Source organism: Mycteria americana, chromosome 2 (genome assembly GCF_035582795.1).
Source record: "Mycteria americana isolate JAX WOST 10 ecotype Jacksonville Zoo and Gardens chromosome 2, USCA_MyAme_1.0, whole genome shotgun sequence".
In the NCBI taxonomy this organism is placed as follows: domain Eukaryota; kingdom Metazoa; phylum Chordata; class Aves; order Ciconiiformes; family Ciconiidae; genus Mycteria; species Mycteria americana.
This window is the reverse complement of record NC_134366.1, coordinates 154,643,620-154,668,204: the sequence shown is the minus strand read 5'-3', so window position 1 is coordinate 154,668,204 and position 24,585 is coordinate 154,643,620. Positions and strand designations below refer to the sequence as shown.

Here is a 24,585-nt window from a genome sequence, read left to right as displayed (position 1 = left end):
GGCAAAACAGACTTGACTTGGGGAAATTAGTTTAATTTATTACCAATCAAATCAGAGTAGGGTAATGAGAAATAAAACCAAATCTTAAAACACCTTCCCCCCCACCCCTCCCTTCTTTCCAGGCTCAACTTCACTCCCCATTTCTCTCCCTCCTCCCCCCAGCAGCACAGGGGGACAGGGAATGGGGGTTGTGGTCAGCTCATCACAGGTTGTCTCTGCTGCTCCTTCCTCCTCATGGGGAGGACTCCTCACACTCTGCCCCTGCTCCAGCGTGGGGTCCCACAGAAGACAGTCCTCCACAAACTTCTCCAGTGTGAATCCTTCCCACGGGCTACAGTTCTTCACAAACTGCTCCAACATGGGTCCCTTCCTTCCATGGGGTGCAGTCCTTCAGGAACAGACTGCTCCAATGTGGGTCCCCTCCATGGGGTCACAAGTCCTGCCAGCAAACCTGCTCCAGCATGGGTTCCTCACTCCACAGGTCCTGCCAGGAGCCTGCTCCAGTGCAGGCTTCCAATGGGGTCACAGCCTCCTTCGGGCATACACCTGCTCCAGCATGGGGTCCTCCACGGACTGCAGGTGGATATCTGCTCCACCATTAACCTCCATGGGCTGCAGGGACAGCCTGCCTCACCATGGCCTGCAGGGGAATCTCTGCTCCGGCACCTGGAGCACCTCCTCCCCTCCTTCTTCACTGACCTGGCTGTCTGCAGGGCTGTTTCTCTCACATATTCTCACTCCTCTCTCCGGCTACAGTTGCACAGGGTTTTTTTTCCTCTTCTCAAATATGTTATTCCAGAGGTGCTACCACTGTCACTGATGGCCTTGGCCAGCGGTGGGTCCATCTTGGAGCCAGCTGGCATTGGTTTTATCAGACATAGGGGAATCTCACAGAAGCAACCCCTGTAGCCCCCCCACTACCAAAACCTTGCCACACAAACCCAATACACTCACTTTAGGTTCTGAACCAGACTTTTCTGGTTACTCATACACATTTATGCACTATGGCAGCAGATGTCACAGTTGTTCTACAAAATATCCAGAAATGGGTAACAACACTGATGCCAGGAAAAAGCCTACAGCATATCATTCTTTAGTGACTTACTTTCAATAACCTGACCTTTCCTGCTATCTTACAACCACTGAAGAAGATTGATAGCCTAAAGTCTGTTCCCCATAAAATCTTCTTGGTTCCTTGCTTTTGGAGCAGGGAGAAAGTTCCAAAGCTCCCTCTCTGTCCTGGCTGAGCTGCTGAAAATATTTTTAGTGTGAATATATTCTTCAGAGTAAAGAATAGCATGGGGGCTTACTTATTAAGTTTCAGCTGGGATAGAGTTAATTTTCTTCCTAGTAGCTGGTATAGTGCTGTGTTTTGGATTTAGGATGAGAATAATATTGATAACACACCGATATTTTAGTTGTTGCTAAGTAATGTTTACACTGGTCAAGGACTTTTCAGCTTCCCATGCTGTGCCAAGTACACAAGAAGCTGGGAGAGGGTACAGCCAAGATAGTTGATCCAAACTGACCAAAGGGCTATTCCATACCATATGACATCATGCTCAGTATATAAACTGGGGGGAGTTGGCCAGGGGCTAGCGATCACTGCTCAGGGATGGGCTGGGCATCGGTCAGCAGGTGGTGTACAGTTGTATCACTTGTTTTTCCCTGGGTTTTGTTCCTCTCTCGCTCTCTTGTTGTTTTCCTTCTCATTACAATTTATTATTGTTATTATTATTATTATTTTTTGTTCCAATTATTAAACTGTTCTTATCTCAACCCACGAGTTTTCTTACTTTTGCTCTTCCAATTCTCTCCCCCATCCCACTGGGGGGGAGGGTGAGCAAGCGGCTGTGTGGTACTTAATTGCCGACTGTGGCTAAACCACAACATAAAGCCCTTCCTATGCCCTCACCTACCCATATCAACACAGGGAGATGAGCCCAGCTTCTCCTTTGTGGTCATGCTGTGTCTTCAGCACAGATCCCTTCATAGTAAGCAAATATTTGTTGAACATTTTAGAAACAGCTCTTTGACTTTATTTTATAAAAATTCAATTTTCAAAATATTTTTAAAAAATTATTTGTACCAATAATGTAGCTAGAGAGAAACAGATCAGCAAATCAGAGCATGAGCATAAGCAAAGAGATTGGGCAATGGCATGCACACTACAAACTCCTACATGACTCCAGTATACAAATGCCAGCGTTTGCTCCAATCTCCTAATTTTCTAGTCCTGGGGAAAAAAGAAAAAAAAAAAAGAAAGTCTATAAGCAGCTCAATTGTTGATAGAGGACTGTGGGAAACAGTTTTTTAGGACAACCTCCACCAAATAGCCAGTGACTTGTTTCTTTTGGATGAGGCTTCTAACTAGTTGTTGAGGAAACAAAAGCCATCAAAAACTCTGTCAACGAAACTGAAGTAAAAATTAGACTCTGCATACAGCTACTAAGTAGTTCAACATGATACTGTTACAGGAAGTTCTGGTTCTTGAAGAGAACTCCCCAAAATAGCACTTGTAGAAGTCAAGTTTCCTGTATGTAAGACAGATTCTAAAGACAACGAAGTAAATTTCTGTTCAGGTGAAGTTCAGATTTAACAGCCTCAATCACAGAATCATAGAATAGTTTGGGTTGGAAGGGACCTTTAAAGGTCATCTACTCCAACCCCCAGGAGAAATGCTGAGCCACTTTATCACTGAAAACCATGTGGGCACACTAGGTTATTAAAAATAGATCCCTTTAGTCTTAAAGCTGGTCCAGAAAATATTAATCCAGATAAGCAAAAGACATGCACATTGAAAGTAGATTAAACTGCACCTGCATGCAGATATTCGATTCTGAATTGGTTTTAACTTCCTTCCATTACGGTTCCTTAAACCTCAGGAAGTGTGAGCTCTAAATACTGTACAATATCTGACACAGAAATTCCAACAATCATGATAAAGGGAGAATTAAAGCCAAACTTTATGACATCAGTGAGCCCAAACATTAAGACTAGGCAGTTCAGTAAAACACACTTTTAAGAAGGTTTGAGAGGACTTCTGACAAGCAGTTTTCAAGCAGAAGTTACTTCCAAATAATTCCACTATGTTCTTGAACACACAAGGTAGAACAAAAACTGTAATTCATGATTTATGAAGCTTTTATCATGAAGAAAACAATTTAGTTTTATTCTTTGTTTCTCATAGAAATCAAACCTCGCCAGTGTCCTCCTCTTCACTTCATGAACAATGTGTTTGTGCTTTTTGTGCCCACATCACCAGGTTGTTTGTTTGGGTTTTTTTTTAAGCCTTAGTATTTGTCCTGGTTTCAGCTGGGATAGAGCTCATTTTCTTCCTAGTAGCTGCTATAGTGCTGTGTTTTGGATTTAGTATGAGAATAATGTTGATAACACACTGATGTTTTAGTTGTTGCTAAGTAGTGCTTACACTGGTCAAGGCCTTTTCAGCTTCCCATGCTCTGCTGGGCGCACAAGAAGCTGGGAGGGGGCACAGCCAGGACAGCTGACCCAAACTGGCCAAAGGACTATTCCATACCATACAATGTCACGCTTGGTATATAAACTGGAAGGAGTTGGCCAGAGGGCAGCAATCACTGCTCAGGGACAGGCTGGGTGTTGGTTGGCAGGTGGTGAGCAGTTGCATCACTTGTTTTTTTGGGGGTTTTTTTGTTTGGTTTGGTTATTTGTTTGTTTGTTTTTTTCCCCTTGGGTTTTGTGTCATCCTGCCCCCCCGCCGTTGTTTTCCTTTCCATTACAATTTTTTTTTGTTGTTCCAATTATTAAACTGTTCTTATCTCAACCCATGAGCTTTCTTATTTGTGCTCTTCAGATTCTCTCCCCCTTCCCCCTGTGAGAGGGGAGGGTGAGCAAGCGGATGTGTGGTGCTTGGTTGCCAACTGAGGCTAAACCCATGACAGTATTAGTAATTTTCCTTTACCTACTATTTTTCAAAACAAGGCAAGTAAACTAGCAAGCATAAGAAAGAACAAAAAATTTCAAAGTTCCTCTAGTAGTTTCAATCAAGCAGACTGTTTAAGATACCTTTTTCTGCCTCAAACAAACAGTGCAAAGAACAAAAAACCAGAGCAGCGTACTTTTCTACAAAAGAAGCAAACAGTGTGGCTGCAAGAAAGGGCTTGCCTACATATGCAAAGAACAGCAAGTTAAGGTGTGGCTCTGCAGCACACTGGTTAGTCGACACCAATTTGTTGTCTGACCAGGATGTGGCATATTCGCACCACACTGTTTCTAACTGTGCCCAACACCCTGCCTCTAACAGCAGCCATAACCAGATAACAGAGAGCAAATATTATAACAGAGCAAGTGTTTCCAGGCTCCAGCCACTGCATCTCAGAGAATTCCTGTGTGCTTGTCTAGGAAGTCACAGGTGTGGCTAAAACCAACTCCAAACACATAAAGAATAAGCAGTCTTGAAAAATGAGAAACGAGAAATGAGACAGTCTTATCTTAACACAAGCCCTTTCGTACATGTGAAATTAAACACGTTGAAAAAGAGGCTTTCACTAGATTTTAGTTTATGAGCAGTCACAGTGATGACTGAGACTTCACATCTGAAGCCCTATAAAACAGTTAACAATGAGCTTCAAAATCACTTCCAGAGTGGGAAGCAGAGGATGAATCTTTTAAGCTTTCTCCAGAAAACCTTTGAAGATTTATCATCCTGCATCATCAGGAAATATATCAAGGAGAGGATAAGACGACATGCCAGAGGACATTCCTACCACATGTGACACAAAGACTAAATTACATACTAAGCTTATGAAATCTAGCACTCAAATCTCAGCAAGTTAGCATTCATTTCCCTCCCCACCCACCTCCCCAAGGTATGGACTGATACAGCAGTGGATTATACAACTCTTTAGAAACGGAATTCTCCTTGAAGCTCTTCGAAAACAGGCTGTAAAGATGCAAGTCAAAAACAGATGCTGTGAACACTCCGCATAACATTCTGATGAGGAATTACAGCACGTAAATAATGTCGTAAATTTTAACCCTAGATTATATTGTTCCAGTACAGCCAATTTCTAACAGAGGCTCACAGTTTTCAGTTCCTCTGCATCAGAGCACTTAAAACCAAGAAGTAATGACTTGTCTAGGATCAACCTAAAAAAAAAAAGTCACCTAGGGACAGAATGCAAGGAGTGAAGCAAATTAACTGCGAAGCAGAACACAGTAACAAACAAAGCTTTTCTAGTACTTGTCTCACCAGCTTTTAACATGTAATTTTTGCCAATATACATGTCAAAAGGCTTCAAGTCTAGACATACATAGATCTGCAATTGTTTCCATCAGCAAAAAAAAAATAAATGCAGTTTTAGGAGATTCTTATTAATCTGTTTATCATTAGTGTAACTTATCTGCAAACCTATTGCTGAGCAATACAGAATCAGCAGTATTTGTATATACATACCCAAACTTCAGGTGAAGGAGGAAGTACTACAAGTACTTTGAGTTTCTTTGCATTCATTCAGCTTGAGTGAAGGCATGCTTTTTCATGATTCAAGTGTCTAATAGTCATTTTTCTGTGGGGTGGGAGAGCAATACATTTTGTTTTTTCCTAACGCGTTCTGAGGTATAGTCTTTTGACATGATCTCAGGCCCTAAAAATCTGCACAAGACTTGTGCACCTCTGAGCTGAATGGAAGTCAATTAAGTGCCACTAACTTGGAGGTGTCTGTGTAATGACAGGGAGAACTGTAACTACGGCTTCAAAGAAAGAAAAAAAAGAAAAAAATCAAGATTTCTATCATACTATCAAGCTACCAACTACATATTTCCTTATAGTTTAAGTCATGTTCTTCTCCACTGTAAAGAGAATTACTTATGAGCGATACTAACATAAGGAACAAAACAGACCTCATGCCCTCAAAACAAGAGAATCACTGAAGAGCAAGGCTACAGGGAAGTTTGTCACAGGTTAGTCACATATTAACTGCTTGCATCACGTCTAAGAAACAAGTGGTCTGGGAATCTAAACGAAACAGTGAATAAAAAAAAAGAATACATTTACAGAGAGAGAGATACATATATATAAAAGCTGATCCATCTACCTATCAGTAACTAAATTTTACTGTATGTTTATGGTTTAAGTGTACTTTATTTCTACATCCCAAACAGTAACAGTAAAACCTGAACGTTTAAGTACCTTGTCATTAGTGATGTACTTGCAATTAATTTTGAGAAATTTCTCTGTAAACGCTTCCTCCTCTTCAGAGGTGGATGATACCACTCTTGTAGGACGAACACATGCATGTGCTGGTGAAGCAGCCGACTCTTTCTGTTGGACTCCATCTGGATCCTAAAAGGGAATATAAAAAAAAACCCAAACCAAAAACTTATCAATTTGCCTTTTTCAAGATTAAGAGATTTTCTGTTGTGTAATTTTTGTTCTTTTTCTTTGACATGAAAGCAAATGTAAAAATAGGGTTCCAAATCCACTGCAGTTTAAAGGACTGCTTTGATCTGACAGTGTATATAACTAATGAAGCACAGCTCAACCAGCCCATGATAAGAAATGCAAGTGGGCAAAGATACTCAGAATCAACCTGGGAATAAACAACAAAATAATGATCAGAACTCACATAAGGAAACCATCCAATATACCGTCACATGCAAAATTTGAGCAGAAGTTAGCAGAAAGGATTATTTTCCAACTTCAACAGAAGTCCTATTAAATGTCTTCTGTTATCCTTCCATAATATTATACACTACTTTATGTTGGAAGGTCAGCTAGTCCAACCCTGTGTTCAAAGCAGGCCTAAGCCTACATTAGATCAGGTTGCTCATGGCCTTTCCAGTTGAGTTTAAGTCTTCAAGGCTGAAGGGTCCAAGCCTCTCCAAGAAACCTGCTCCAGTGTTTGACCACCTTCACTGTGAAAAATATTTTCCTGTTATTTAACCAGGACCTCTTGTGCAGCAACTTGCAGCTGCTGCTGCCCATCGTTTTACTATGAACCTCTGAAGACCCTGACTCTTCTCCTCTCTCTAACCTGTCTACTAGGTAGTACAACACAGAAATCAGGTTGTCCATTAGTATTTTCTTCTCCAAACTAAAACAACCCCAGCTCTCTCAGCCAATCCCTGTACCTCATATGTTCCCATTCCCTGATCATCTTAGTGGCCCTCCACTGGACTCTCTCCAGCATGTCAATCTTTGTCCTGTACTGGACGTGCCAGAAGTGGACACAGCACTGCACATGCAGCTTCACAAGCCCCCCAGAAAGGGGAATAATAATTTTCCTTAATCTGTTGGTATTCCTCTTTCATCTGCCACCTGGCATATGATTAGCCTTCACCATCACAAGTGGACATTGTTCAACATGTCCACCAGGACACTAGCCTCAACCTCTCCTTGGCCCTTAGTCTTTTTCTGCAAAGCTGCTATGTAGCTAGCCAACCCTCACACCATACTGCCACATAGGGCTCTTTGTCTCAGGCAGGTCTTAGCTGTTGTTGAACTTCATGAGGTTTCTGTTACTTCATCTCTCCAGACTCTTGATGTCCCTCTGATGAGCAGCTCTTGCCCTTCTTTCCAGTGTATTGACCACTTTCCCTAATTTTTGCTGTCTGCGTCTCCCCCAAAGCTTGCTGACAGCACATTCTGTCCTCTGTCCCACAAGTCAGGTCACTGATGGGCAGATTATAAACAATACTAGCCCCAACAGGGACCCTCAAGGATTTGTAACTGTCCACCACTACAGAAAAACAAACAACAAAAAACACCCAACCACACACAAATGCTGAATCATTTTGAGCCCAAAGATCCTGCCAATTTTTCTAGCCCATCTTGTAGTCCACCCCTTCAGTTCACATTTCCCCAGTATTGTAACAAGGCTGCTTTGGGACAGTGTCAAGAGCCTGGCTCTAGTGAAGGTAAGTAACAGGTACTGCTCTTCCCTCATCTGCTGAGTCAGTCATCTCACCACAGAAAGCAACCACTTTGGTCAGGCATGACATATGGAAAATTCACTCTGGCTGTTCCCAACCACCTTTGTCTTTCACATGCCTGGATATAACTTCCAGAGGGTTTCCTTCATGACCTTCCTAGGCAGATAATAGGAAGAATTGTCTATCTTGCTGTCTAACAGCACATCCAACAAAGTAGTGAATGTGGAACCCTACCAGGGACAGGATAGACAGTGAAAAAATTGTTTTCAAATAACAGCTACACATATAGTAGACAGACTGCACCAAAGCCTATTTTATAGTCATAGCACAACCCTGTTTTGGAGCTTAATCAACATTTAAAGACTTCCATTTCATACATAATTGCTATTTTTAGTTACTAATAAAATATTACTATTTATAAAAACTGTGAACTTCTATGCTCCCTTTAGTTTTCTGCTTTTCTGTTCAGTTCTATTCACTAGTACAGATTGCAGCTAAATGCCTTTAATCATACCCAGGAACATTATGCACAATTGTTTTCAGTTCATCATCTCTCTGGCACTACTTTAGTCTTTGCCTGCATCTTTCAATTTTAGTTAGAAAGAAAACAAAAAACCAAAGCAACTTATAGAACACTGAACTGTATTTTGCTGAAAAAGCTAATGAAGATATAATTAAAAAGCAAACTTCTTGGAGATGAGTTCTCCTTCTATATATGTCCTTCTCCTAAAAATTATGTGGTCACCTTTGTGACTGCATATAATTTAGCAAGTGGCTGCAAGAGTCCCCAGCTGATATCCAACTCCACTGTGAATAAGCCAGCTATTTTTCATTCATATTGCCATGTGACACAGAAGCAGGAATAATACTGGTGGCAGACTTTCAAATTTAATGACAACACCCTTGTCACTACATACTATTTCGAAGTAGATTTTAAGCTTTATAGTAAGGCTTATTGGATCTTCTCAAATACGTGCATCTGACTGCTGAATGAAAAAACCCTTCACTAAACCCAGCAACATAAGAAAGGCTTAAAAAAAAAAATCTAAGCTGAGCTCTTACATAAACACTCACACTAACAAACTTACTGAAATACACACTGACATCTTAGCTTAAGTGTAGCAACTTAACAGGGTTATGGAAGTCTTATATTAGCCACGTGGTTGTGTTAAGCTACTCCAGTGTTTGATAAAACAGAAACAAAAGAACAAAGCACATCATAGTTCATATTTTGCCTCAACAGATGTTCAGATGTTGGTTAGTCATCTTATTCAATTTCTAGCAAGAAGTCGTCGATTTCAATGACCGTAGCACAGACAGAAGACCCCTTTACATTATACAGGCAGAGTAACATCCTCTTTACCTTGAAATATGCTTAAATTTAAACTGCGAATCTAAAGTCAAAATTGGAGGAGAGTCAAAGACAGACATCAATACAGAGCATTAGAGAATGTATGCTAGTATCTCTCTTGTTCATAAGGATAGCAATCAGCAAAGAGAGAAAAGAGAAACATGGAAAACAGGTGCTATGATGAAGAACAAAACCATCCAGCCTTAACTGCTCAAATAGAAGTTGAGTGCTTTTTGTGTTGCTGGAGAGACTGTTTAAAAAACAAAACCAAACACACACACACGCAGACACACAGAGTCCACACTGACAAGTGCAAGTGATTTCTGGTCTTTGCTTTCTTTTGACAAACTGTATCTAGCAACTTACCTTCCCTCCTTACATGTAATTCAAAAGACCTCAGAAACAGAAACTTCCATAAACACTTTATTACACAGTCACATTGCTCATTTGTTTGACTTTCCCTGAAGCATTTAAAAACTGCTTGTAGTGATCCATGACACGTAATGAGGTGCACAAAATAGTTCTGCAACAATATAGTAAGTGCCAGTTAAATGAAATTTAACACTCAAATTGTTGCCAACATCGAACTCCCTACACTAAATAAAATAACCTTTTGCATAAGAGGATTTTAACTTTTAAAATACTTTAAATCTACTTTGTTTCTTCTACGCTTTCAAGCTTTTATCTCTGCTACATGCATATAGTCAATAAAAAAGTTTCAAAAAAATTACAGGTATGGTTATACTATTAAGCCTCCTTATCTACTATATGCAAACAAGCATATACAAAATAATCCACAAAAGCAAGAGGAAGGTATTTTTCTGACATAGGATCTAGTGCACTGTAGGAAGAGCTCTGATTTCTAGGAGTAAAACTAACAATTTTCCCTTGAGTAACTTCTCACAACATATGCTATATGGATAGGCTGATCCTAGCATTTACAGCCATTCTGAGACCAATATAGAAGAATGTATTCTTGCAGACTAGTCTATTTACTGTGCTACAACACCTTCAGTTTGCCATAAAACATGAAAGAAATTATTCAATACAAATGACAGCAGACACCTCACGAGAGCAGGCATACTATGTCAGAGTAAAGGTATAACAGCAAAAACCAAATAGTAATTTTCAGAAGAGTCAGCACAGTCTTTGTAATGCAGCTTGGGAACCTATTCAGCAACAAAGCAATACTTTTATATTTAAACTTCTCTGGACCAAGTCATGCAAGCAAATAAATAAAGAAATGCTTAAAGTCTCAAACCTTCCTAAACTTTGAGCACGCAGAATCCTGGAGTAGACATTTGACAGCTTGACTGAGCACCATCAAGAAGTGCCATCAAGAAAATTTGTAATTTGAGAGATAACATAACAACAACTGGGAAAAGAACAGTAGTGACATATTAAGAAACATCCGAATAAGGTCATAATTGCATAAATGGCAGAGAAGCTCAGGCTCTGATACTGCATCTTCGTGGTTGGAATTCTCCCCATGGAATTCTGTTGACAGCAAACCAATGTTCCTGGAAAGACATGCTTTTACAAAGCTAGCTCCTAGCCAAAAATCTACATTCAAGCTGAATTACAGAGCAGCTTTGATGGTTAAACAATTTTAGTATTTGAAAATCTACAAAGGTAGAACTACTGAGTAGAAGTCAGCTATAATCAACTCTGTATTAGCCCTTCACTGAAACAGGCTTTTTTTTTTTTTTTTACTTTGTTTTGCTAAATTTTCTTTACTTTGTTTTTTCTTTACTTCTTTTGCACTCCACAGGGAGTGGGGGGAGACCTGACCTTTTAGCTACTTGAGTATTCTTGCCAATGTATCATTGCTACAAAAACTATCAATAAAATTAGAGACAAATGTTTAACTATTTCTGAAAGGTAACAAATACAGAAATGCAACCGGAACTAGTATTTAAGATATCAGTGTGCAACGATAGTATTTTGCTACAAATAACTTGCCTTCAAATCAGTTTTCACATAGAAAACTGTCATTTACAAAGATTAAAAGCTTGTATTTACTTTAAAAAGGTACTATTTTACTTTTCAACTCCAAGTGTTATGAAGTACCTTCTCCTCAAAATGAAAGGATAGTTTAAGAAGAAAGCATAGCATCTGTAACATTTATCTTGTAAGGGAAAATTAATTTCAAGGACAACAGGTATACCTACATTTACTGTAGCCTTGTCAAGCTCTGCTTCGGAAGATGTAGGTGATAGGGGACTTATAGGACTTAGAGAGGGGGAGCTGTCCACACTAGAAATGTAGTCTGGGTCAGGAACATACAAAATCTATAAAGAAGATATAATGTAGTTAGAAGTTATGCTTTCAGGTTTACTTTAGATTTCCCACTAGTCCAGGTATATTTGCTATGCTTTCTCAAAATAAGCTATACAAAATCATTCCTGCTCCCATTAATTTTAACAGAAATTATGAGTTGAGGGAATAAACAATACCACACAAAGTACTTCTTAATTTTAGCTTTTAAAGTTTTTAAATGCTATCTTGAGATAAGATCTTTAGTCATAATAATTGGAGGAAAAAGTTCAGATAGAAAGCATTAAAAAGTACACAGCATGCCAGAAACACCTGATACAGTGTCCAAGGAAGACCTGCCCAATTATTTCTCTTGCTATTACTCTACTATTTAAGCAGCCAAGAAACAGGCTGGGGAACAAGTTCACTGACATAGCTCTTAGCACTGAATGTTACAAAAAAGAAAAAAAATCAACTGAAGTTATTCACCCCTTAAATACATTATTTTGGCCATTACAGGCATTCAAGCTACCTACGCAAAGTTTTGCAGCAATCAGAAATAAACACAGGATTTTTTCAAACAGAGGGCTGATACCGTAGCTGACCTATCACTTGCTTCCAGGCCTGGCTTTCAAAGAGAAATTAAAAGTGAAGGCAAAAAAAAAGGGGAAAGAAAAAGATGTAAGCAATAGTGACCTGTAAGAAGCAAATGATAGTTCCTACACTGCCAGTAAAGACAGCAAGTTTTCAGGTGGAATGGAAACATTATTCCATTTATTAAAATAGAACTGTAGGCAGCAACATGTAGTCAACAATGTCGTTTGTAAGCTGTACCCTGAATTTGTCTTCTGAGCTAGAGTTGGTAAACAGCCTGCTATATTTGCAAAGTGACAACTTAGCTTGTACCCAAGTGTTATTATACCATTAAGTATATTTAGTTTTAAAAGTCCCTTGATCTTATTTAAGAGACAGGTAGCTTCATTACATGTTCCCTTTTTAGGCAGTTATTTAATAGGCACAAGGAATTCACAAACTAGAGGAAAAATGAAAAAGTCTTTTACAAAGCCAATAGGAAAGCCCGTAAGAGAAGTACTTTAACACTGTCTCTGGCAGAGACGAGAAATATAGGAAAAAAGGTCTTTGCTGGATAAGTAACATATATAGTGTAATAGTACCTGTCCAGGAACGACTGCTCTGGAGAAAAGCTTATTTAATTGAACCAGTTCATTGGGTGTTGTATCAAATTTCAAGGCAATACTGTTTAAAGTATCTCTTGATTCCACCTGTATCAATTGGGGGAAAAAAGAAAAAGAAAAACAAACTTGTAAGCAGTTAGTTCAAATACTGGCTTACAAATTTTATCACATGTAGATTTATCGAGATTTTGATGAACTTTTAAGTCTTCATATCTTATGATTGCCCCCCCAACAACCCAAAAAACCATAACTACCCCCTAAATATTAGTCTATTGCAACCCCATATAAGGACACCTGCCTTCCCACTATGTTTCCAGGTGGCAGAAGTGTCAGTCAAACCCTCTGAGCTGTAGGCTCAGCTGTTGCACCAGAACTTCTGGTCTATAAATTCGCCGCTGGGTACCACTAGACCAATACACGATTGACTGGTTTCACAGAACCCTTCATTCTCCCTCTTCGACTCCTCTTCTCTGTTCTTCATTTATAGAAAAGCTGAAGCAATCTCTATAAACACGAACATGCTCTCTTCCTATTGAAATAAGCTTCTGTTAACCTGACTTTCAAGTAAAATCCATCACTGAGATAAAAAGTAAAAATACTGAAGCAAAACAGGTCAAACAGTATGACAGCAGATGGAGAATAAGCATTTAGAGCAGGTGATACCCAAGTAAGGAAAGGATTTTTTTAAACTCTTATTTTCACCCCCACCTCCCAAAATGTATTCAATATGAACTAACAGAAGAAAGCAAAGGGAAAAAAGTTTTATTCACAAGAGGATTTCAGAATAAAGAAATAGCAAGCATTTAAGGATGGTGAAGATCATATGACAAGGGAGCATACAACCAGAAGAAGTTTATTGCATAACAGCACAGGGCTTTCATAAACACTATACCAGTAAAAATAAATCTTCTCAGTTAAGATAAGATGAAGCAATATAAGCAAATATACATTTGTGTTGCTAAATATGGAGCACAGCTAGAAAACTTGCACTGACTCCTGTCTTAAATGTCTTCTCATTTTTCCCTCTTATTACATCTGCAGAAGATACTATTTATATAGAGTGGAAGGTGTGTAAGTATTAGACTAATTATTCACACATCTAATTTTCCTTCTGTTTTAAGAAGGAAAAATTCTATTCCTTCTATTCACTCAGGTTTTCTTGACAATTACAGAAAACAATGCATTCTCTTTTAAATTCCTTTTTCTTTACTTAATTTTCAAGGGAAAAGTAGGGAAGGGAGAAAAAAAGGGAAAGACAAAACCACGTTCTTCTTCATAGTGTATGTTCTACACACAACTGTTTTGAGAAAGCCAGTGGATATCATTAGTTGACTGCATACCCACTAGGTATCTTCTGATCTTCACTCACTTCCTTAACAAAAATGTGGGACACCATGTCTTGTATGCTTTGTCAACTGCTGCTAGACTTAAAGGTAGATATCCTTTACTTCTGCTTGAACCACTGAATGGGAGCAGAAAAAGAATTGAGGGGAGGGTGAGGGGAGGGAGTGAAAAGTCTTGGAGTATACATGTTTTAATAGCTTTTGGTAGTGCTCGCTCTGAGAGTAGACCTTGACCTTACACAGTCACACAGAAAAAGGCAGCATTTGGAACCAAAGTACTAAACCACTCTATTTCAGTGGCTGTAAGTAATAAAACATACATTGGGCTAGCCTGCTTCCAGCCGTACTCTATTGTGGACTGTTCCAGTTGAATTAGTATATACCATATAACTAATAAGCATTGTATCTTTTGCTGTCAGTAGAATGTAACAAGGCACATTAATTCTTTACAGAAGCAGCAATCATTGTGCCAGAGTGGAAGAATATGTATCTACAGATTATAGCATTAGTTAACACTGGGTGGCTAAATATTTAATATTTCAATATATTTTATTTGCATTGCGAGAATAGCTGGCAAACAGAGTTCTTATTGGCTACAAAGCAAAAGTAGTATATATACAAGTTAAATAATTGCTCCTCAAAATGCATTCCCACTTAAACATTCCAAAACTTAGCACTGAAGAGAACACTAGCCCCAAAAGAATTTAGGAAAATAAACACTTTATCTTCATTAACTTTTTTCAAAGTTATGTCATGTTAGTGAACACACGTTGACAGCACAGGAATAGAAAAGTATAACTGACAGATATAGAGAAGCAAACTATATCCTTTAAACAGAGAAGTCGGCTGTCCTGCAAGAAGAAGTGCTACAAATATAATGCACTTTGAAGGCTGTTATACTTCAACACATAAAAACAGAGGGTGGTTTGGGATACTAATATAAATTAAGGTCCACAAGTAAGAGTTAAAGAATTCCTCTCCATATAGAATTCATTATCATTTTGTAAAGGTGCATTTGTCAGCCTAGATTCACTAAAGAAAACAAGATAGGTATTGCCAAAGAAATGGCAATTAGCTTTTTTTAGATAAATTCCTAATTCTATTATGACAATTCTCTATATAGGAAGCCATCAAGCTAAACAAAGCAGAAAATCTCTCTCTACTGGTATTTCAGGTACTAAAGACTGTATTGTAGTACCTCTTAGTAATTCAGTACTGTATGATCACATGGATATGCAAAAAATAAGAATATTCTTGTATGCCACTTTTGATTTCTGCTTTAGTACCAATTAAAACAGGACCCTAACCTCACCAGATATGCACTACTTGTTCCATAGATGATAACAAAACTGACAACCAAACCTCAGAACAGTAGTGTTTCCATCAGAAGCTCTACGTAATACAGAAGGTTTGCTAAAACAAACTGTAAAGTGAGATTCAAAAGCTTTGCCTAATTCAAAAATTTGCTCTCACATAAGTGTTGGAGGACAATGGTTAGCTGCTAGGTAGATATTCCTTAGGTGTCACTTACGATTGAAATATGAGATTTTAGACTAACTTATGATACGATATAAAATAAATTGAAAGCATTCAATTAAAAACCACAAAATTTAAGCCCTTTAAGACTGCATTCACTCTTTTCAGCCTTCAGAAATAAACCATCTGGTGAGATCTCCTGGCAACTAAAGGGTTTATCTCAAATCATGAACACAAGAATGGCAAATATAACCTTCCTTTTCTTATTTGGCTGTAAAGTTTGCACAGGCGAATCTCCACACTACATGGGATTTCAGAGACCGGCACTGATACCTTCTTAAAACAAAGCAGCTGTTCATGTAATAAAGACTTCCTGAAGCATCTCCCCGTATTCAAAGGCCTATTTTCCAGTTCTTGGGCTTTCTACAGTTTCAAAAAATAGAATCTGAACAGCCAAAAGCCCAAAGAATAACTTCGTTGAAAAGCGTAGTTTAAGAACTAACAAATCAAAACCGTACCACCGCATACCGCAGCCACCCCCCCAGGTTTTCCAATCTTTTTTTCCCCCCATCAATTCAATACCGGAAGAGAGGGCAAAAAAAATCATTCCATCTCTCGCAGGAAACAAACTTTCTATACATTATGCATGTAGCTATTTAAATGCTATTCTGAATACTAAGAATTTTATATAAATATTTGGCTATTAAAGCACTATGCTGAATCTTCATGGGACAATTTCTCCTTTTGAGAAGACAGAGGGATGATGAACAGCAATTATATTGTTTCATGATTTTAACAGAATGGCAAGATTTATTCAGATACAGGTAAACCTCTGAAAAACCACCACCACAGACGTGACAACACTATTTTATTGCCTGAAACAATCTGAAATGGACTTGAGCAGGCCAGCTGGTGCTTTGAAGTGGTTCAATACATATCATGCATTGGCTTTGCTTCCTTCAGTACACTGACTTGTATATAAAGATTGAAAGATACCGATTAATGAAAATGTAAAAAGAAAACAAGAATTACTTAGTCAGGACTGCATTAAACTTGACACACACAAACTTCTGTTGAAAAAGAGCTTCTTAAAAATATAAGTAGCTTTCCTATACTCAGTAGCAAGAGTTTCTAGTCATCAACTCTTATGTAGAGATAAGACACATAAGGCCTTACTACCTAGTTACTTCTACCTTACGTAGTCACTTACATATGTATACACATAAGTCCAAAATTCTAAGTTAACTAAAATCAGTTTTTACTAATACAACTAGACACAGAAAGAGCCACACCTTCCATCTTCCTTTTCCAATAAAATCCCAAATGAAACACCCTTTTCAAATCATTTTGTCTCCGCTTGAGCAGAGGTACATCATTACCCCTTTTCCACTTACAGGGCACTACTTGTATACCCATGTTTGCCAGGTGTGCTTCTGTGCACCAGTAGACAAATAGCTTCGGAGTCACCACTGACTGTTCAAACCGCCTTAATTTCTGTCAGTTTAGCAGCTGGCAAAGTTACTTAAAAACCTTATTTAAAACTAAATTCTCTACTGATATTTTAATGAACTTCAGAATCATTGCATCTCAACAATCTGAGTTCACTCATTCTTCCATTAAAAATTATATACTGAATACATATGAATCAGAGTGCACAATGAATTATTTAAATTTTTTTTTTTTTTAAGTATTTCAAGACTAGTTGTCCAAGAACCAGGAAACAACAGAACAATGGTTTAAGAGTATTAGAAGGAACTAACAAAACTGAAGAGATAGGAAGAGTAGAAGGAGGGGTGAGGACAAAGGGGAGAGGAGGACAACAGCTTTGGTGTACCCAAGCCTTTAGAAATAACAGATTATGACTATATTAACTAATTGTTCATAGGTCTAATTTCTATAATATGCAACATCAGGAAAACAGAACTTGTAAATATCATAAAAGCAACTCCAAAAATCATTTTAAAATTAGGCAAAAGATACAACAGATAAAGTAATATGCCATCATTATGATCCACATTTTCTAAATTCCCCAAAATTCAGCAAAGGACTATGACAGCGGCATGCTCAATGAAAAGTGACAGTCAGACAAGAACACAATCCCTGGCTTTGAAACAGAAGCACCAAGAATAAAAGAATGAACTCCTAAGCATGTAGTAGTCTAAACAGCATGTAAAGGCTTACAATGGCAATAAAACTAGCTGCACCAGAAGAGAGAACCTTTAGCACTCTCTATCCAAGCTACCCTAGGATTGAAAGAGAAATCCACAGTTACTCTAGAAAGATATTAGCAGATACTCACCATTTATCTACTCTCAAAATAAAGATGTTCAGCAAGTCATTACAACAAGAAATTCCAAGTATTCACGTGGGTTCAAATTCTAGTGAACTTTCACCTGTTTGATGGTCACCACAAAAACACTTGCCACCCACGCCCCTTGAGCTAAGAAAGGATCCAAAATTCCTCCTTGCTTTACTTAAGAAGCTGACTTCAGAAGCCCCTGTAGTTTTGTTCTCAGTATACTTATCTAACTGGTTTCTAATTAAAACAAAATAAAAAGAGTCAAGACCCAGGTTCTGGATGTTGGACTTACCACTAAATAACTGGGAAAAGATCATATGCAGGAAGACCAGCAGTTGAACACTGAGGAGCCTGGCTTAAAACTGTCTTAAGTCTCCAGTCTACTATAGGCTTGTGTGACCTTCATTAATTGGCTCTTCTCATGATCTGGACAACACACTCTGTGTGTTACGGTGCTTATCTGCTACTTCAGGAGAAGAGCATGGCCTCCAGTCCCCAGAGAGTTGAAGGAGAGGGAGTGGGGCAGGGGAAGGGAAATCTTACAGTGGAGCCTCCAACAGAGATAAACCGGATCATCTGCCTGGATTGCTCACTTGTAATTCCACCCCACCCCCCCAACAAAAAGTTCTTTTCCTGTATAGTCTACTGCACTTGAGAAAAAACTGTCTGTAAATAGCCACAATTAGTTCCTTTTTCTCCTCAAAAGGAAGAGGGGTTAGAAGGCTTTTGTTGAAGTCATGCAACTGCTACCATGCTAGTATCACTGGTGATCACTGGCCAATATTGTCTGCTTATGCTCCTTTATTTATCTGTAGTTGGCTCTTTTAACACCTGTAGGCAGACACTGGTTGTGTTTGTACAACATATAACACAAAATATTTCTAATGCAACGGTAAAATAATGGTGTCAAATAAGCAACATAAAAATGCTATTTTCACAACATAAAAAGGACTAAAAGCTAGTAACAATAATCCACCTAAACTATCTGCTCTGTTGGTCCTTAGAGCCTGTTTACATGCATTAGCTGTGTGCAGAACAGGAAAACAATTGGCTTGGAGCACCAACTATGAATTCTGAAATAACAGATAATACCAATTTGCATCTAATCTGTTGACTGTCATTCAGAAAAGAAACTATATTCACTTAAAAAAAAATAATCTCTTCACTGTCTAAGCAATAACAGTGAAGATAAACCAGAGTCTTCTGGATCCTTTAGAGGCAGTCAGTGAAAATTAACTTAGTGACATTCTTTTAAACCTTCTAACCTGGGTAAGCTTAAGACTTGCTCCTTTCACTTAGTACCAGATCTGTTGACATCTTCTTGCTGGTGCTACACTACAGTAGTTCCAAGTTTTTCTGCTTTGGGAATTTTAGATTAAAATCTTTAACATTAACTGCCTTTTGGCTTTACCTTTAAAGAGAAAGTATATTTTATTGTTTATTTGTCCCCAAAGTAATGATTTTCTTTTTTAAAAAATTCTGGTGGGAAGTGTATTTCACCTTAAAAACCCATAGTTCGCATCAGTGAGATTCTATCTCACTCTAAACTTCAGGAATACAGATAAGCCCTTCCCTCCTAAAATGACATAGCCACTGGAAAAACTAACACATTAAACTGTTATTAAAAAAACAAAGCAAAAAACCTCCACTAACTTTTCAACAATACTACAAGGGAGTCTGGTTTCTGCCTTCGTCCTTCTAGTACTTCTCAAAGCAGCAACATATGCTGACATATAAATATGTGTGTGTATATACACACATACATATGTGTGTGTGTGGTGTTGCTTTGAGAGGTAGTAGGATGAAGGCAGAAAGCAGACATAAGTTCATCTCTCCACATGGTATAAAGTCATAAATAATACCAGTAGCAAATTATCACAATAGTTTCCAGCCCTCTCTTATGCATACAGTGAGCATAACCTTGGTTCCTAAAGGTTAGATCTGTGTATTTTATTAAGACATATGTGCAGGACACATAACCAAAAGCTCTGAAAACTTGATGTTACTGAAGTACTTCATGAGTGAGAGGTACAGCAAGACCAGACAGAATACTACACTTGTGAAGCTGAAATGCACCATGTTCCATACACACAACAGGTTCCTTTAGAAGCTGGACTAAGTTTAAAGACAAAGTCTTTGATTCTTGTCTTTTTGACTCACAAGAAAATGATACATACTTCAGTATGTATTAAGAAAATTATTTTTGCAAATAAAACCCCATCTACTGGAACACAAAAACATGCAGAAGTACATGACAGCTGACAGAAACATACTAATTTAAAAAAGGAAAGCTTGGTGGTTTAGCTTTGCCTGGAATCTTACATATCAAGGTAAATGCATGCACATGGTGGCAAGAGACAAGTTAAGGGATTTACTGTCTGAAGAGGAACCCCAGTTTTAGAGCTACACCTGAGCATTTTTTCCAATCATTTCAGACAAAATGGGATTAATGCAATAGAAACAACAGTTACATTTACTTTACCATTCTTCAGCTCCTAGAACTTAAGCAGAAGAAATTTATTTTCTGAATTTCAGCTTCAAGGAAGTCTTTAGTATAGGCTAGAATGATATTCAAATTCCCAATAAAAGCCACACTAATGAAGTGCTTCTCACTCCAATACACACATCCTCTGTCTCTCTCCAAATGACTATCACAGCCTTCTCAGTAGTTAAGCCATATCACAGCTTGGCTTAATGTAACATTAAGAGTGAAGTCTGCCCCACAGCTCTTATTCTGGAAATAAGAGAACACCAAGAGGTCAAGTAAAGACTTCTTATAAAGAAATTCTCATTTTTATTTTATCATGTCCAGCTTCAAAAGCATTCAAAGGTAACTGTGACAGACTTCCCTTATTTTAATGTCAACCCTATAAGCATTATTTATAGGCTTAATTATATTTCCAGTATATAACACAAGACAGATACTTCTCACTTCAGTTTCCCTTAGTAACCACAAACGTGAAAAGCTGACTGCAGCATGGTTTGAGGGTCATTTCAAGAACAGAACAGGCAGAGAAAGGCTCCATTTTCAGATACTGCTGCGGAAACAGATCTGTACAGTAAAAGGTACAGATCTATGAAAATTATTAGGAGAATGCCAGAAGGTCAGTATCAAGATATAGCTTTCCCCCCCACCCCACCCCCAACTTCATTCTGTTATTTCTCCTGATGTCAACAGTTTATTAATAATGCTGCAAGCAGGGAACTTGCACATGATTTCATAATTAATGTTATTTACTATTCCTAACTAGTACCTAAAAGCGAACTAGTCAACAGATTATTCATCTTGGGGGTTTTTTTTGAAGAAAAAGTAACTTAAAGAAAAAAAGCCAAATAAAAAAAAAGCATTACTGAAGTACTACTAGCCAATTCCAGATTTAATTCCTGTCAAAATAAGCTATCAGATACACAGATTTCTAAGATTAAAGGCAATGCACATTACTGTTTTGCTTATATTTTGTAATGAAACTTTAAGTCTGCACTTGCTATGCAATGACATTCTAACAATAAAGCAGTAACTTACAGAATATTCAATAGTCCCTTTAGGCTTTTGAAAAGACATTCGTCGCCCATCTTTCTTGTCTGGGGTCTTCTTCTGGCCAGTGTCTGAAAAAAATTGAGGCAACGTGCGTGTTAAATTCATTTTCCTCTCTCAGTACTGTCACAGGCTGCTGACTACAGCCCCGTGGGCAGACATCTAATTCACCAGTTACACAGCTTGCTCCTGGTGACTCTGTGTAACAGACAACCGGCTGCTAGAATAGGCACTTCATTCCTCTGCAATGCTTTAAGAATTTGACCAATATAAACCACTGATAACTGGGAATCAATTAACTGCATAAGTACTTGCTGCTATCTGGGAAGCTATCAATGAAGGAAGACTAAATAGGAGATTGACCCCACGAGGCAAGCAACATTTAGAATCATGGAATCGTCTAGGTTGGAAAAGAGCTTCACGATCATCAAGGCCAACTGTTAACCCAGCACTGTGAGGTCCACCACTAAGCCATGTCCCTAAGCAACACATCTACACATCTTTTAATGTCCCTACATCTCCACGGATGGTGACTCAACCACTTCCCTGGGCAGCCTGTTCCAAGGCTTGACAACCCTTTCAGTGAAGAAATTTTTCCCAATATCCAGTCTAAACCTCCCCTGGTGCAACTTGAGGCCATTTCCTCTTGTCCTATCACTTGTTACTTGGGAGAAGAGACCGACCCCCACCTCTCTACAGCCTCCTTTCAGGTAGTTGTAGAGAGCGATAAGGTCTCCCCTCAGCCTCCTTTTCTCCAGGCTAAACAGTCCCAGCTCCCTCAGCCGCTCCTCATAAGACTTGTGCTCTAGACCCTTCACCAGCTTCGTTGCCCTTCTCTGCACACGCTCCAGCGCCTCAATGTCTCTCTTGTAGTGAGGGGCCCAAAACTGAACACAGTATTCCAGGTGCGGCCTCACCAGTGCTGAATACAGGGGGAATACATTTCTGGAACTACTGTGTTTAACTGGTTTTATATCATACCCAGTCTGCTTTTGTCTAGCAGGTAGATGACCTAGAGCTCCCGCATGTTCCATCTGATCAGTTGGGATTTTTTGTCTAAATGCTGTTTGATAAGTACAGAGTATTTAAAGCTTTTTTATGAAACAAAGAGCATTAGTGTTTAACTTCACAATAATCCTGTCTGTAGCAAACACATACAGCCTATGCATAAACAATAAAGATTCTAAATAAATAACACAAGTTAGGAACTGTTCTGCTTATTGGGGCATTGTATTTTGATGACCTCCACTTCATAAGCCAAATCAACAATTTGTACCTGAAGTATACTCTACTTTTTGATAGTAATTGGCTTGATATTTATGATGAAGACAATGCAACAGTGTACTTACATGATTCAACAGAAAGCATTTAATTCCACATCTCTAGAAAAGTGGGGTTTTTAACATATCCATTTATATACACACATGCATTTTTTGAGATAAATCTCTTAAGAAGTTAGGTCTCTGTCACATGGCCTCCACCTTCAACAGTTAAATATCTGCTATTAAGGAGCCCAAAATACTTACATGAATAAGATGTTAGGTTTTCATGCTACAACGGGATTAGTTATACTCTCATTTTGATACATTCAAATTTCTGTTACCATAACTGAATATATTTAGTCAAATATTTCCAATCAAATTGAAAAGAAGAAACAAACCTTACAAAATATATTATTAATATACAAAATATATTATTTTTAATTAGCATCCTGACTGCAACACTGGAAAAGAGACTAGACAAATACTTGCACGAACTTCATATACCCCTTGAAAGTTGTTTTATACCCCTTTGAAAGAACAGGAAGTTCTGCAGTGTCAAAAAATAAGAAATAAAACACACACACAAAAATAAAACCTCAGTAAATAGCTTACATTTGCTATATTGGGCAAGATGCAGAGGGCAACAATAAAAGTGATTCTAGCAGATTCAACTTCAGTACTCTGCTGGGGTGTTCTTTATATAATAAGGAAATAAACATTGGACTGATTCTACTTTTAAATAGAATAACTAGAATAGAATAGAATTTTTAAATAGAATAACTTTAAATAGAATAACTTGAAAAAATCTGAGGGAGAATGTTCCCATACCTACAAGATAAAAATTGATCTATAGATGGTATTAATTATGGTACTTTTTATATCTATGAATGACAGTCAAGACTTTAAGCCTACTTTTAAAAACTTTCTAGAACTTCTGAAAATCTAAACACTGTAATTCTGCATCCTACTTTCTTCATTCCATACATTAAAAGGTATTTCTTCCCTTATTTACTAACTGCAGCTTTTAAAAAAGTTACCCAAAAGAAACCTTTACTTCTGATTATATTAATAGTTTTTAAAGGTGCTACAAATGTCTCTAGAGGAAATTAGCCAACTCAGTAATGAATAAAATACTCTAGAAGTTTGTGTGTAGACTAACAGTGGCCAACATTCTCCTCTTCCAGGTCAAATATTTCGCTACCAAAGTTTCTACCTGACCTTGGAACATAACAGGTGCCTCCTCGGCAAGCTAATGAAAAACTGCAACAGCTGCTTGACTGTAGCTGTTCCAAATTTTTCAGCCCATATCAAAGCTTTGCCAGCAGCCTAATCTTTTTCTTTCAATAGCAGTCTGGTTCAAATACTTAAACATAAGTCAAAGGATGCAGCTGAAGAAAGACTGATCTCATCCAGGATCCCATACATGCCTTAATAATCTATACATGGAGCTCTCCTATTGCAGAACAAGCATCTTCTTCCCCTGCCCCTCCCATGCTATTAGATAGAAATAAAGAAGCCCCATACTACAAATGAAGTGTGTATATACATTTGTATACAGCCCAATGTTGTTGTGTGGTTTTTTTCCTAACCCAAATTTAAGTTTCCTTTTTCTTCTTACCAGTTTGTGTATAAGTGTCTGAAGAGTTTGCAGACAGGTGCCACTCAAAGAGGTCAAGTTAAGTTATCTTCTCCCTTTCCAGTAACTGAACAGTAGAATAAAGTCTTGCACAAATAACCACTTCTGTTCCTTATGCCAGAAGTAAAAAAGGAAAGTTATTTGTTCTTCAGAGCACAAGCACCTACTGTGCTTTAGACTTCAGAGCACTCTGGTAACTTCAGGAAAGTAAGAGCAACCGGGGAGTAGGGGTGGGGAAGGAAGGTCCCTGTTGGAGGCACCTCAGAGGAAAGCAGATGCCAGGAGAACTCCTACCACAAATTCCCCAGGAGCTTATAATC

General features: G+C 38.3%; 1 protein-coding gene across 15 annotated transcripts in view; it reads right to left on the bottom strand.

Annotated features, from left to right (window-relative positions):
• The window catches only part of OXR1 (oxidation resistance 1), a 442,087-nt gene that overhangs the window by 132,239 nt on the left and 285,263 nt on the right, over positions 1 to 24,585 (bottom strand). For 12 of the 15 annotated variants that reach the window (XM_075495115.1, XM_075495114.1, XM_075495116.1 and 9 more), the window contains 4 exons: positions 21,356 to 21,438; positions 12,694 to 12,801; positions 11,434 to 11,553; positions 6,170 to 6,322 (listed from right to left, as the gene is read on the bottom strand). In XM_075495115.1, coding sequence (XP_075351230.1) covers positions 6,170 to 6,322; positions 11,434 to 11,553; positions 12,694 to 12,801; positions 21,356 to 21,438 — 464 coding nt within the window. Of the gene's footprint in view, positions 1 to 6,169; positions 6,323 to 11,433; positions 11,554 to 12,693; positions 12,802 to 21,355; positions 21,439 to 22,348; positions 22,370 to 24,585 lie in introns of those variants that run through there. The other 3 variants (XM_075495119.1, XM_075495128.1, XM_075495127.1) reach the window with 2 other exon arrangements.